General features: G+C 38.1%; 1 protein-coding gene across 2 annotated transcripts in view; it reads right to left on the reverse strand.

Moving 5' to 3' along the window:
- Memo1 (mediator of cell motility 1) overlaps positions 1 to 15,230 on the reverse strand; it is a 121,138-nt gene that overhangs the window by 57,811 nt on the left and 48,097 nt on the right. For both annotated transcript variants that reach the window (XM_033763487.1, XM_033763490.1), the window contains one exon: positions 4,227 to 4,295. In XM_033763487.1, the coding sequence (XP_033619378.1) occupies positions 4,227 to 4,295 (69 nt within the window). The remainder of the gene's footprint in view (positions 1 to 4,226; positions 4,296 to 15,230) is intronic.

Genomic DNA, 15,230 nt, shown 5'->3' on the forward strand with positions numbered 1-15,230 from the left:
TATGTTAAGATTCCCTATTTTTAATGTTCCTACAGAGATTTCTTTAACTGAAATACCAAATAGTTTCTTTGGTGTGAAAAACTGTAATAGTACACAGGATCCTAATGAGATAATTAATAATGTGAAATAGGAAGTAAAGGGCTAAAGGTGTAGGGAAAGTGGGAAGGGTGGGGGAAAGGTAATAAGGGAGAGGAAAAAAAATGAGAAAGTGAAAAAATGGAAATAAAGTGTTTGTAAATGGGGAGGGGAGGAGGGGGTGAAGGGAGGGCAGGGACAAGGGGGAAAAATGAGAATCAAGACCTATTATATAAAGGTACAGAATCCCAATGATGAATGTAACTGTACTGTATACCTAGATTGTACCAATAAACTCAATAAAAAGAAAAAAAAAGTAGATTTAATTATTTTTTATAAAAGTGAAAAGCATTTATATATTTTTTTTGTTTGGTTGGTTGGTTTTTTTGAGTCTCACTATGTAGTTGAGACTGACCTGGAACTCACTATGTAGCCCAGTCTGGTCTCCAACTCACAGCAATCCTCCTGCCTCAGCCTCCTGAATGCTGGGATTAACAGGTGTGCACCACCACACCTGGCTGCATTTTCATATTTTGTAAAAAATATAAAACAATGCCACTTTTCCCACTAACTTTTATTATTATATTGGAAAATATACTCATTTCTCATTTTTAAGATCGTTACTTGTTGACCTCTGATTTTACTGTTTTTATTATTAAATTAACAAGCTGATTTTAATTTTTAATCCATTAAACAGATATAATCTACATCTGGTATTTTCGATGATTTAAAGTTGAAAGGGTTCCTGAAACCAAGATGTTCAAGAACAACTATATTTTACACTCAGTTTTCTAATCCAATTAATTTCAATTAGATATTGCTTTATTATTATATGCTCAAGGTCAATCTCAACCACCAGTTTATAAATATTACAGCACTAGAATCCTGTCTGTGTTACTATCACCACATCTCCAGCACTATCACAGAACCTGGCTCATAATAGTCATTTAATGAACATTTTAAAAATAAATATGCTTTAATTTATCATCTTGTTCTCTCAGAAATCAGCATGTGAAATCCTTTGTTAGCAATTCTTTGCAGATTTAATAGGCAAGCTGGTTTGCAAACAAGCTTCGTTATCACCTTACAACCCTTTCACACCCTCCACATTAAATTATAGACCCTAACGGTTACTATGAAAACAAAAACCTTGTTAGGCCCTGACCAATCACACTAAAAATCAGAAAACCATTCTGTCAGTTTAAGACTGGTTTCTTCGACTTGTAATGATTTTTTGTACAAATATTTTAGATTTCATAAATTTTCACCATAAAAATAAACCATTTTTCATAAGAAATACACAAACTACCACCCATAGATAACTAGTGTTATCATTCCATAATTTATTTTCAGTCTTTGGTTATAATAAATTTCACCTCATATAGTACATAATTCCTTCTCGATTTTACATAATTTTATGTACTGCTCTTGCTACCTGCTCTAAGTATTTTATGTTACCATAAACTCTTATAACAATCATTTTAATAACTATATAATATTCTATTGAGTAAACTCATTAATCAATTCACTATTGGAAATTTGAGCATTTAAAATATAATGATTATTATGCATAACTAATGAATTTAAGTTTTTCTATTTGGGAGCTTAATAGAATAAAGCCTCAGAATCATTTTTTTCCAGTACCAGGTATTGAACTCAGGGCCTTCCAGTGAGCTACATCCCCAGGCCTTTTTTGTTTTTTATTTTGAGACAGCTCCCTAGCTTGCCCTACTTCAGCCTTCTAGGGTATTTGGATTACAAGTGTGCACCAGCATCCCTAGCAATATTATTTGTCAGTTTCTAGCAAACATTTTTCCAGTTCTCTTAACTGATTACATATGACACAAGTAATTTACATGCGATTTAATCTAAGTTATCACTTTTTATAAATTCTCCAACAATATCTCATAAGCAGTCAGATATAAAGAGTTCCAAATTACCTATGATTTAAATTCTTTCCCTGTACATTCATCTACCTAGTATTTTGAGGTACGGTATTTTGATGTATGGTGAATAGAGAGAAAATTTAAGTATTTAAGTACAGAGAAATTTAAGTACAGTGAAAATTCAACATGTATTTTCAAGTTGTTAGCCAATATTCTAACATAAATTCTGGAAAATTTTAATCTCTTATTTATAATCTTTTAAAAAATCACTGTATAGTCCAGGCTGGCCTTGAACTCCCAGTAATCCACTTGCTTAGCCTCCCGAGGGTACGTGCCTGTCCTGTGCCCCACTACTTTTAAATTCTGAAAAGTAACAAGATATCACTTACATTTTTAAAAAAGGGTGCTAACATGGAGAAAATGGATTACTGTGCAAAGCAAACATGCAAACCAGTCTCACAGAACTGAACCTTCTCTCTTAGATTAACCCTCATTATTTTTCTCTACAGTTTTCATACTTCCCGAAAGGATTTTTTCCTCTATTTTCCCAAAAGACTATTAGGACACTGCAGTGCACAGAGAGGTCCACCTTCAAGAGACTCCATTAGATTGCCAGGTATTCTTTTCACATTCAGACCTTCAAATTTATTTATCTAGGGTTCAGTTGTTATATACTAATTACATAAATTATTTTATCACATATCACCCCTTATTAATGTTTCCATTTATATCCCTTATTTTCTACCTAATTCTTCATCAGTCTTTACTATTTCTTTTTCCTCCCCCATTTTTTTCCTTTGCATCCATTTACTTACGTCAAATTTTACACTTCTACCAAGATGGACTCCATGCTACTTTACATATTCCTAATCCAAATCTAATTCTGGGGGAATATCTCTAGTAAATGACATTATCAAAATTCTTTCCACAGAGAAAGATATGGGAAAAGCTGTTAAACTAATCTTGATTATAGCTGACTTATTACTTCAGTTTAAATCAAAGAATCTTCTAAAAACCTTTCAATTTAACTTCTATTTCCTCTTACTCATGAAACACATTAGGTTGTATATTAAACAGGTAATAAGATGATACTTCCCAAAAATATAATGTACGAGGCAGGACTAACCAAAACCTCATCACTTGGTAATGCTATTTTATTTATTAGTTTTCAACAGAAGTATGGCATAACATGAAGACAATATTAACATAAAACAAAAGCAAGCGTTTTTTTCCTTTAATTTGAACAAGTTATTCAAAGACAAATGGTGGATTATGGGTGATTTTTTCAAACTTATAGCTGCTGTATTTGCAATTACTTTGTTAGTTCTCTACCAGTACATCTGATAGAATTAAGATGATTGTTTTATCTATTCACAGCCTGTATACCTGACATTACAAATGGGAGCCTAATACTGGTTCATATAAAGTAAATTAACTATTTAGGTAAATTTTATCTAGAGCAGGAGCATTTGAAAATTCATGGGCTTATTTTCAAGTAATAGAATACTTAGTCCATCTTAATTTCTCAGAAAGTTTTTTTTGTTTTTTGGTACCAGGTATTGAGCTCAGGATCTTGCACTTGTAAGGCAGGCACAATGCCACTGAGCCAGATCCCTGGCCCTCTCAGAAAGTATTTTTAAAAAGCTAATTTCAGAAGATTGCAGGTTCAAGCCTAGCCTGGGCAATTTAGTGACTTACCAAGTCCCTGTCTCAAAACAAATAATGGATGAAGCGGCAGGAATGGCTGCTAAGTATGAAGCCTCTGGTTTCAATCCCCATTAACCCCTCCACACACAAAAAGCTAATTTCAAAGCTATCCCTAAAATGTTAAAAGCCAATATATTTCAAACACCCTATTAAATTCACTAACTCTAAAATATTTCAAGTACAGTACATTATCCTGTCAATGAAAAATTATCCTTTCAGTAATCACAATTTTTAAATACAGTTTATTTATTTGTAACCATTAGGGCTTTGCGTTTATCCTAAAATGCTCATCTCCAGATTTTCAAAGAAAAATTAAAATTTAAAATATTTAATCTTTTAAACAATTCACAATGAAACAATTTACCAAAGCAAAAGCTAAATATTCAAAGAAAATTAAAGTTGTTCCTAATCTATATAAAGTGTAATGCAATTAGGAAGGTTAAACTTATAATTCAGTACATAATGACAATAAGAATGAAAAACAAATTACTGCTATAATAAAGCAATTATTATATAATTCCCACATTTCTCCAACTTAAAACTAAATACATCACTTACGTGATAGATGGATCCACTTGTTTGTAAGCATGGGCAGCACAAGACCCACAGTATGTATATCCTGCGTGGCTACAAAACAAGAACAATTTTTTCATTTAATCATCGCTTTCAAAATCAAGATATTCTGAAGGGCCGAGGATTTAGCTCAGTGGTTCTGCCACCTGCCTCACAAATGCAAGGTCCAGAGTTTGATCCCCAGCACAAACGAAAAAGATCTGCCATCAAAATCAAAATATTCTGATAAAAAAATTTTAGAAAGAAATACAATAACTATAGTAAACATAGCAGAATTGGTACATATTAATATCAATATAAAGAACACACAACTGTTCTACAATGTGTTCCGATTTTAAACTTTAAAAGTATTTTGTTCTCTGCATCTCTCCCCCATACCAAGAGATTGAACTCAGGACTGAGCTAAATCCCTGGCCCTGTACCTTTCTTTTTTGAAACGGGGTCTCACTATATAATTCAGGCTGGCCTTGAATGTACTATGTAGCCCAGAATAGCCTCAAACTTGTGGCAATCCCCCTGCTTCTGCCTCCTGTGTGCTGGGATTACAGGTATGTGCCACCACACACCTCTTCTCTGAATCTTGCTGTTCTCTGTATCCTGCAATCATGCCATGAGCTGTCTCTCTTCTGCCTTGGACACAACGGAATATGGACTGAAACCATTACAAACCATATAAGCCAAAGTAAACCTTTCTTTCTTTAACTTGTAGGTGTCCAAGTATTGAGTCTCAGCAAAAATAAAGCAACTAAGAAAGATTTTGATACCAGAGAAGTAAGGTTGTTGCTGTGACTACCTGAAAAGTTTGAAGATGCCAGCTGAAAACCAAGACTGAAGGGAGATTCTGGCAGGAACTCAGAAGACTAGAAAGTTGATTTAAAAAAAGGAAAAAAAAAGCCGGGGATTTAGCTCAGTGGTTCCACCACCTGCCTCGCAAGTGCAAGGACCCAAGTTCGATATCTAGCACACACAAAAAAAAGCAGTCCAAAAAGGCTACACTCAGAGGTTTTCCATTGGGAACAAAGACTTCATTAGCAGTTGGATTCCAGATCATGTATTATGCTCCAGCAGAAAATTTGTACACATATTGCTCCTGTCCTGAGACTTCTAAGGAGACTGAGATTAGTCAATCTGGCAGTGGAAATATGAAGGCAGTCTAATGTTGAGGCTGTAGCATGGGTACTATTGGGGGGCTTTTAGCCAACTCTCTCCTGAGAATCAAGAGCAAAAGCCACAGCTTAATGATTTTAAAAATTTTGAGTGTGGCCAGAAAAGAAACTCTAGTCAAGTTGGGGCTGGCAAGCACAGAGCAAAGGATAGCTTTGTTGCTAAAATGATTAATATTTTAAAAAGCCAAGTCTTCTGCAATGGGCAACAGGAAAAATGCCTTAGGAAAGGTGAAGAACCAACGAGGTCTCATCCTTTACAGGCTTAAAATTTCGAAGAAGAAAGAATGTACTTTGAGAAAAAAAGCCCTCAGACATGCTGTTGGAAAAGGGCCACCTAGAGAATTTATTCCCAGGGGGTTCTTTTTCAAGTGCTCAGCCAGCCAGATACTCTGCCTATGTAATCACCAGTAAGACGCAAAAAGGCTTAGGCTTGCTGCTCCAGCAGGCTGGCTACAGACCTTTGCATCATCCATGTGATGCTACAGAATACAAGAGTTGTGCGGTAAGCAAGGCTTCCAAGCAGATTTCAGAAGAATGACTAGGCCAGGCAGTATGTCCTGAGAGCAGCTGGTGAAGCTGTGAGTATGAAGCCAAAAGTGCAGTGGAGACTCCAAAAAGTTGAAGAAGCCAGGTACATGGAATGTCTGAGGAAAGTCATAAGCAGTGAGCAAAGCCAGACCAAGAAGGAGGCCAAGCAGGCTACAACAAGCAACAGCACAGAGGCAGGGCCACCCAAGCCTTTTAGAGTTCACATCTCACCACAATTTACTCAGGGTGCTGGACCTGGACCTATTAGCACCTGCTGGTTTTCAGTCTTACTCTGGTCTATTCCTTTCTATTCCCCATTTCTCCTTTTTAGAATGAAAACATTTACACAGTGCCTTTGTATATAGAAACTGTTTAACTTTCTTTTTTATTTTTACAGGAGTTCACAGAAAAGAGCTTGCCTTAAATCTCAGGGGAAACTTCTGACTTGGATTTTTCAGCAATGTTGAAACTATTAGAATTTTGGCAACTCTTAAGAGATGGACTAAATGTACATAGAGATGTACATGAGTCTTTAAGGACTGGGGCAAATGTTATGGTTTACATCTAAATGATTCCCACCTAAAGTTTCTTACAGTTGTAGATGGTGCTTCGGGGAGGTGATTAGATCATGGGGACGTGACACTCAACAAAGGACTACCTGGTATATCCCTTGACCTGTCTCTCTCTCCATCCTGCCTGCCATGCCTTGAGCTGTTGCTCTTCTGGCATGTCCCAGTGCCATGCAACCTTTCCCTGGAGCCACTTGACTATAGACTAAAATCACTACAAACTGAGCCAAAATAAACCTTTCCTCCTCAGGGTTGTGGGTGTTGGGGGATTGAGTTTCAGTGATAAGAAAGGAACTAACTCTGAATATAATACAAATTTAAATGTGAGAGAATGAAAAGATGAAAATAAAGTGTTTGTAGATGGGGAGGGGAGGAGGGGGTAAAGGGAGAGCAGAGGTAAGGGGAAAAAATGAGAATCAAGACTTGTCATGTAGAGGTACAAGATCCCAACAATGAATGTAACTGTACTGTATCCCTAAAATGTACCAATAAACTCAATTAAAGCTGAAAAAAAAATTTAAAATGGGCTGGAAGTGTAGCTCATTCGCAGGGAAAGTATGAGGCCTCAGTACTACAAAAACAAATAAATCAGGCTCATCAGTCTAACGATAGGATTAGTGAGCAGAAACAAAGAATATTTGATATTATTCAATCGGAGGAGCAAAAAGAAGAGGATGAGCAAAAATAAATCCTGCGTAACAGACATTAAAGAAAACAATCCAGGGTGGAGGATTTAGCTCAGTGGTGCTGCTGCCTGCCTCGTAAATGAAAGGTCCCAAGTTAAAGACCCAGTACCAACAAAAGAAAATGAAAAGAAAAAAAAAATCCAGTCATTTTAAAAATATATGTGGATGAAAAAAAAAATACATATGGCTGAACAATTTCCTAATCTGGGAAGACATACCAAGACACAATGGCTCAGAATTAGTACAAACGGTTACTAAACACATGAAAAAAATGTTCACTACCACTGGCCATTAGAGATGCAAATTAAAATAACACTGAGATTCTACCTTACTCTAGAAAGAACAGCTATCAAGAAATCAAATAATAAATACTATAGGCTACAAGGAAAAAGAAAAAAACACTTTTCTACAATGCTGGTGGGAATGTAAACTACTACAACTACTACAGAAAGAAGTATAGAGATTCCTCAAAAAACTAAAACTAGAAATACAATTTGACCCAGCTATTCTCCTTCTAGGTAGCTTCCCAAAAGACTTAAAGACATCATATTATACTTTTTTTTTTTTTAGGTACCGGATCAAGCTTGGGTCCTTGCACTTGCGAACCAAGCGGCAGAACCACTGAACTAACTCCCCAGCCCAACATCATATTACAGTGATACATGCATACCCAAGTTTACAGTGACACAGTTCATAATGGCTAAAACTTGCAAACTGCCTATATGTTCAAAAGATGAACGGATAAAGAAAATGTGGTATTTATATACAATGAAGTACTACTCTGCAATAAAGAAGGATAAACCTAAGTCATATATAGAAAAATGAATGCACCTTGAGACCATAATGTTAAATGAAAATGAGACACACATGCTTAAACTGCATGGTTTCTCTAAGAAAAACAAATTATAAATAAAAACAAAATTTAAAAAATAAGAGGGGATAGGGAGATTGTAAGATAAGTGCCTTGGAATGGCTGCCACCATTCTGATAAGTAACTTCCTTTTTCACCTTAAAGTTTCCATTTCCTACATCACGTGTCACCAGTCATAAAACCAATGCATGAATAAGGTTTGTCCGTGTAAGGAATGGATGCCCAATAATGACCCCTGAAGGGCTGCCTGTGCAGCCAACACAGTCCCCGATCCGCCTGCACCACTCACCCACTATGTAACCAAGCCCCTTCCCCAGCTCCCTCCTCCTCTCCTTTGTTCCCTTTCCTCCAAGCTGGCCACCTTGCCTCAGCAGCTCTACAATAAAATCTCCCATACAAGCTCTATTGGAGTGGGAGTGATCTTTGGCAGGTGCTTTCATTGGCGCTGTGACTCAGATCGGGTGCTACCCGGCTCCTGGCTTAAATGCGACAGGCTTAGGGGCCCTGAGCCTTGGTGCCCCATCCTCCTGCCTGACAACTGTGTCCATTCACCCAGAGCCCTCTCCGCACCCACCACCGGCCTCAATGATAGGTGAGTAACCAGCCTTTATTCACAGGTTTGTCGGTCTGGGTTTCGATTCCCACGTTGGAGACTCCCCTGAGGCACTGGCCTCCCCCCCCCCACTAGACTTGGCATGTTCCCAGACAACTGTGGCCTCCCACTCAAAATTCCTGAGCTCAGGTCCCAAGTCTCCTAAAGCCCTTTGGCCCCAGCGTTCCACTCCCTAGTGGTGACAACCCTCTCGAACAGCACTTTTACTCTCCTGACTCTCTGTCCCTCATTCTGAAATGCCTCAGTGAGCCCATGGGATCAGAACAATCCGCCTCAGCAGACTCTCCCCTGGGCTGCCTACTCAAAAATCTCGCGGCTCTTGGCCTCTAGCTTGACCTGAAACCTAAATGACTTATTAGGCTTTCTACCCAAATTTGGCCCTAATATTTGTTAGATAACCAAAGTAAGTGGCCACCTAATGGCCCTTTCAATCCCTCACTTATCCGGGATCATTACAACTTCTGTAAGCGCATGGGCAAATGGAGTGAGATTCCCTATATTCAGGGTTTTTCCTCTTAAAAACAGCCTTCCCTCTGTTCTTCCTGTCAGCCTGCTACTAAAACCTTAAGCTCTCCCTCTGCCTCTGGAGAATTCAACCCAGCAGATGAGCCTCCCTCCTTACCACTTTCAGAGACCTCCGCCATCCTGCCCTCCCTCTTTCCCCTCCTCCATGTGCCTCTTCTCTCCCACCATCTTGTAAACCTCCACGGCCATCTAGCGACTCTGACCCTACAAGCACCTCAAGGCAGGAACTTTGTTATCATTCCCTCCTCTGGCTAATTGAAAAATGCACCTTTCATCTTCAACTTAAAATAATATTTGATGGTGTTTGGTTTCTAGATGTTTAATTGATGTGTTTAGAACACTTCTTTTAAATTACAAATTCTTAAAATTGCAACTATGGATTAACTTGACCTCTCTACTTTCTGCTTACAGACTTCTGACAATAACACAAGATTATGCTACTGGTATAAAGCGCTTTTATTCCTTCTCATCCTAATTACAAGAGATCTCTGTTAATTGACCTGCAAAAGTTTTGACTAGCCTTAATTAAAAGAGATGTTATAATTCAGTTGGTCAAATACATTTGAGTGTACTCTAGATTCATAAATTGTCTTATATGTTTGTCTGTGTCTGTTTGGAGGTGTTTGTCCAATTATGTTTTGATCAAAAAGACATCAAAGATACAAGTAGATTATTAATTTCTACAACCTGGTTTTACAGGTTAAATAAAAAATTGTCAAGATAATTAAATATAAACTTTTAGGTTAGGGTACACTCCTGTTGGTAAATAAAAAAGCAGCTCCTCAGAAAATTTTATTCTGGTTTTTGTTCAGTAATGGGAGCCCCAATAATTTTCATAGCCTTATGGAAAAATATGCCTCGATAAATATGTTGTTATAAAATGTTTACATTGGTTATCATCAAAGGGCTGAGTTCTAAACGTTACTGTGATGTGTTTATAATGGTCATCTTCAAAATATAATATTTTCTGTAAAAAAACAAGTAGTTATTAAAAAAGGATCCTTTTAGTACCATGCTACATTACAGGACATAAGATTTTATATAATTGCAATAATTATTATTGCTACTTTTCTGGTGTACAAAATGTATTCATGTTGTCTGACCATGCAGGTCTTCCAACATATTGATTATGACAATAACCTTTTGTTTTGTTTGTTTTTTGGTTTTTGGTTTTTGGTTTTTTTTTTTTTTTAGACAGGGTCTCACTATGTAGTTGAGACTGACCTGGAACTCACTATGTAGCCCAGGCTGGTCTCAAACTCACAGTGATCCTCCTGGACAAAAACCTATTGATCCAGGTATTTGCCCTTCTCTTCTGCTCCACCTACTCATGATTACAGGTACATCTGTAGGTGCATACACTTTGCTTAGAGGGCAGTAACTTAAGTTTCCTGGGTTTTGTTTTTGCTTTTGTTTTTACGTATTCTAGAGAAAAATAAATACATTTAACAATGGCTATTTTATACTAAGATACATATCTAAGTTTGTTGCAAACATAATATCATCATGATTGTCATGCTAAAATATTATTATGTGCAGCTCCTGATTACAAGTTTTTTTCTGTTAATATTCTATAGGAAATCAACCACTAAAACAACCATGACTGATAAAATAATAGCCCTCTAACTGTATTTTAGATTCCAGAGTGCTTGCTATCTAGATAAAATGTTATGATAGTTAAGCTCCTACTGTACTATTCATGTCACTGATCTTCTCTTCTGGGTGTTCAACTACCAAAGGGCAAAGACCAACACTAAAAGGTAACTAGGCTAAGAAGACTGCCAATATTTTGGCCCTGGCCCTCCAAGGTCATCAAAGATCCAAGGTATGAAAGAACCTTTTCTACAACATCTTACATCTTTGGTAAGTCACCCAACCTCCTGAACAGAGAGACTGCTGGACACCAGAGAACAAATGTAATGTGTGCTAAAGGAGGGTCACCAAAAAAAATTCTCCCACGCTTTCACTAAAAGCACCATGGTCAAGCAAGGCCGTGACCCATCCTAACGACTGACACTGATGGAGGAGCTGAGAGACTCTCTGCATGGTTCCAAAATAATGCCTGAACAGACCTAACTGACCTTGACGGATAGCAAGAGGTTCATATTGATTAACACAGGTCTCACTTTAACTTGGTCTTAAACACCCAGCAGAAAAGAATAACCAAAAGAGGCAATCAATAAACAGGCACTAGTGATAGATTTTTGAGGCTCATCACTCCACCTCCCTAAAAGGGATAGATCCAAGTGGTAAACCAGGTAACACAGTCTCAAAACAAGGCTACAACACCTATTTAATACCACCCTCTACTATCTCCCTGTCAATATCTCAGACTGTTAGATGTTTATGTCTGTTTACCTCCACTCATTCACTCCAATTCCCATCCCCCTAGATTTTAACCTGTCTGTCTCAAATACTGGCAATTTATCCGCAGTTCTCGGACCCTTTGCTACGGTCTCCCATTCCCTACACAAACCACTAACCTGACATACACAGTGTAAAATGACAACATCACTTGCCTTACTTACTCCCTCTTTATCTCAGGAGAGCACCCCATCTGCCTGTCCAATGGCCTATACTTCATATACAACCAGGAGAACTCCAATGCCTCAAATGAGATAAAATTTTCTTTTACATAGCGTTTCTCAGCCTCCCTTGAACATCTATAGGAAATCCCAAATGTTTAAAAGGATCCTCCCACAGTCAAAGGTCAACAACAAGAGGGCCGCCCCCTTCCTGGTCACCTTCTTGATAAAAGTGGGGGTCCTCACAGGCATGGCGATGGTATAGCATGTATCTCTACCTCTACGCATTTCTATCAGGCATTGTCAATAAAAACCTTAAAAAACAATGGTTATATGAGGAATGACCCAAGACTACTCCTGGCTCCAACAGATTATGCCATGCCTACTTCCCTTATTAGCCCTGCTGACCTGCATGTGTCTTCTAGCCATAGTAGGCCCCCTGTCTGTTTTGCTGCTTTACTTATTATAAAATAGATGTGTGAGTTCTAACTTTGGTATTCAAGTTTGCCTATTTGTTAAAAAAAAATTAATTTACCTTTCAATGGGTTTTTGTCTTCCTTCAGTATCTACAAGGCAACTGGGAGTTAATTTGTTTCTAAAACAGTACAAGGTTTTTTTTGGTTTCACTTACTAAATAAATGGGTCTCTGTATCTCAAGGTTACACATTTTTCAACATTTCATTTAAAGCACAGATAAAACTCCAGGGCTACAGGACATTATAGGCTATTCTCATATCTCAGATGTCAATGGACATCATAAATAATCTCTGTTCTTGACCCTCATTTACATCCTCATTCTGGCCACAGTTGCCCCCTCCTTACTCTGATTCCTCCAAAATCAAATCCAAAAATTTCTAATCAGATGGTCAATCAGCTTATCTTACAAGTGACCACTTTGCCAGCCGGCCTTCTGGATAAAGCCACATGATGTGGATGCAGATCCGGCTGCAGTTTCTTCACTTCATAACTCAACTACAAGACCTCCAATGGTTCTATCCTCAAGAAGAATCAGTAGATGGGATCTTAGATTGGTTAACAAAACATTTCTACCAGAAAACCCTCCAAGATTTTAGTTAAAAAAAAATTGCTTTCTATACCCTTCTCCTTATCTGCTGGCTTACACTCCTACCCCCACAGCTACAAGTTGAGCCATTTGATTAAAATCTCCCAATGGCCCAAAACTCTCCCAGTCCCAAATGTGGGACACACAATTCTTTTTATACATCTCACAACAATACCTGTCACCTACTCAAAAAGACCTTATCCGCCGCTTTTCATACTCACCCAAAGATTGCCCTTTCTGTGCTGAGTATCACGGCAGAGACAAAGCAATTTAGTTCTACTCCCAGGATACTGCAGTTCCCACAAAAAGGAGCTTGTGGTCCCCAAATGACACCTGAGAAATATAAATCATGCCTGGTTCCTACACAACTTCCACACTAGATTTTTGGTCCATCTGTTCTGCCATCCAGTCACCTTCCCAGTTACACATGCTCCCCAATTAAAAGGAAGAAATTATGCATTTAACTCTTTGGCGGTGCTATTATTATTTTATTATTGCCAAGAAGGCTCCCTCCACCTGCCGTATACATATATATGATACTTTCAGGATAGCTCTAACTCAATTCTTTCTTTGCCATTTCAGCACCCCCTCTCCATGGTTGTGCTGCCCTTCAAGCTGCTATACATGCCTAGATCAGCCGCCATCATTCCAAGATGCTGCAGTCACTGCCTTCCTTGAAGCTCCTAAACAAGGGCCCACCAACAGCTATGTTGCCCTGCAAGGGTAAGAGATGATAGACTAGAAATCCCTCCCTTGGCCTCTCATCACCCACACCTGGCCCTTTTCAGCAGGAAGTAGCTACAGAAGGGAGAGTCTTTGCCCCTCTTCCCAAGGCCATAACAAACAAAAAAGTGAGGAATGTAAGATAAGTGCCTTGGAAAGGCTGCCAACATTCTGATAAGTAACTTCCTTTTTCACCTTAAAGTTTCCATTTCCTACATCACGCCTCACCAGTCATAAAACCAATGCATGAATAAGGTTTGTCCGTGTAAGGAATGGATGCCCAATAATGACCCCTGAGGGGCTGCCCATGCAGCTGGACACAGTCCCCGACCCGCCTGCACCATTCACCCACTATGTAACCAAGCCCCTTCCCCAGCTCCCTCCTCCTCTCCTTTGTTCCCTTTCTGATGGAGTGGGCCACCTAGCCTGGGCACCTAGCCGCAGCAGCTCTACAATAAATCTCTCATACGAGCTCTGTCAGTGTGTGCAGTGATGTTTGGCAGGCCCTGGCTTCTTTCAGAGATAAGATTTTTTTCAAACAGAAAGAGAATCAAGAGACAGAAGTAAGAGGATGAAAAAGCAACTGAGATGTATTATGTACATGTACCAACTCCCTATAAGGAATATAATCATGTCAGACAAACATGTACTAACAAAAGAACACCTGAAAAAACTAGTTATAAGGGAAAAAATTTTTCTGTGATCTGAAAGACAAACTTGGACAATTGAAGGTGTACATGAAGTTTCAGACTTTTCAGTAATCCTTTCTAGTAACTAGCAGTAATTAGCAGACTATTGTAGAAGAATTCTAAGACCCAAAAAGTTAAAATATACTGGTGAAGGCAAACTTTTTTAGAGCTTTCAATGATACAAACAGCTCGCTGTAGGACACGTGCCATAGGCTCACCACCAGTAAAATGAACGAAATACCCTACAACTATATCACTTCTTTCTCTATCTTCTTCGTATTCAATGTACTATGGCTCTTATTTTCTTTCAATACTACTCTTTCATTCACACTCTGGTTTCAGTAATCAGTTCTCCTATCACCTATAAATGACTTTGTTTCCTGACCTCATTTTTCTTTCTTGATTCATTTTAGGTACATGACTCTAGGAATCACTTCTCTTAGTACTTACTAGTATGTGGCTGACAGTATGTTGGTAAATGTTTTAAACTGATTCTGCAGAGAAAAAGAAGAGTACACACATACATGAGTTTATCATAAAATTCTGTAATAAAAAATATAATTTATAATGATAAAAATATGCAATACTCTACTGTAAGTTCAATATAGCCAATGCATTATCACTTCTGTGATAATTTTAGCTAAACTACAATCAGGCTATGATTGAAACAATAAAAGAATGGAACAGACTCAGCACTCTTTCTGGGTATTTATCTAAAAGATCTTAAATCAATGTCATAAGAAATGTCTTCATGATCTTATTTACTGCAGATGTAATCTGGTATTTCTGAATTCAAACCTACGCCTCTCCAAAAGTCTGGGCACTATTCAATGTTGTATCATATTAACTGCAAGTTAAAAATTATCTGAGGGGTAGCCTGGTGTGGTCCCACATGCCTGTAATCCCAGCAGCACTAGGGAGACCGAGGCAGGAGGATTGCTGTGAGTTCGAGACCAGCTTGAGCTACATAGTGAGTTCCAGGTCATTCTCAACTACATAGTGAGACCCTGTCTCAAAAAAAAAAAAGAACA

This window comes from Fukomys damarensis, unplaced genomic scaffold (assembly GCF_012274545.1).
Source record: "Fukomys damarensis isolate Sample0158 unplaced genomic scaffold, DMR_v1.0_HiC HiC_scaffold_2, whole genome shotgun sequence".
NCBI lineage: Eukaryota > Metazoa > Chordata > Mammalia > Rodentia > Bathyergidae > Fukomys > Fukomys damarensis.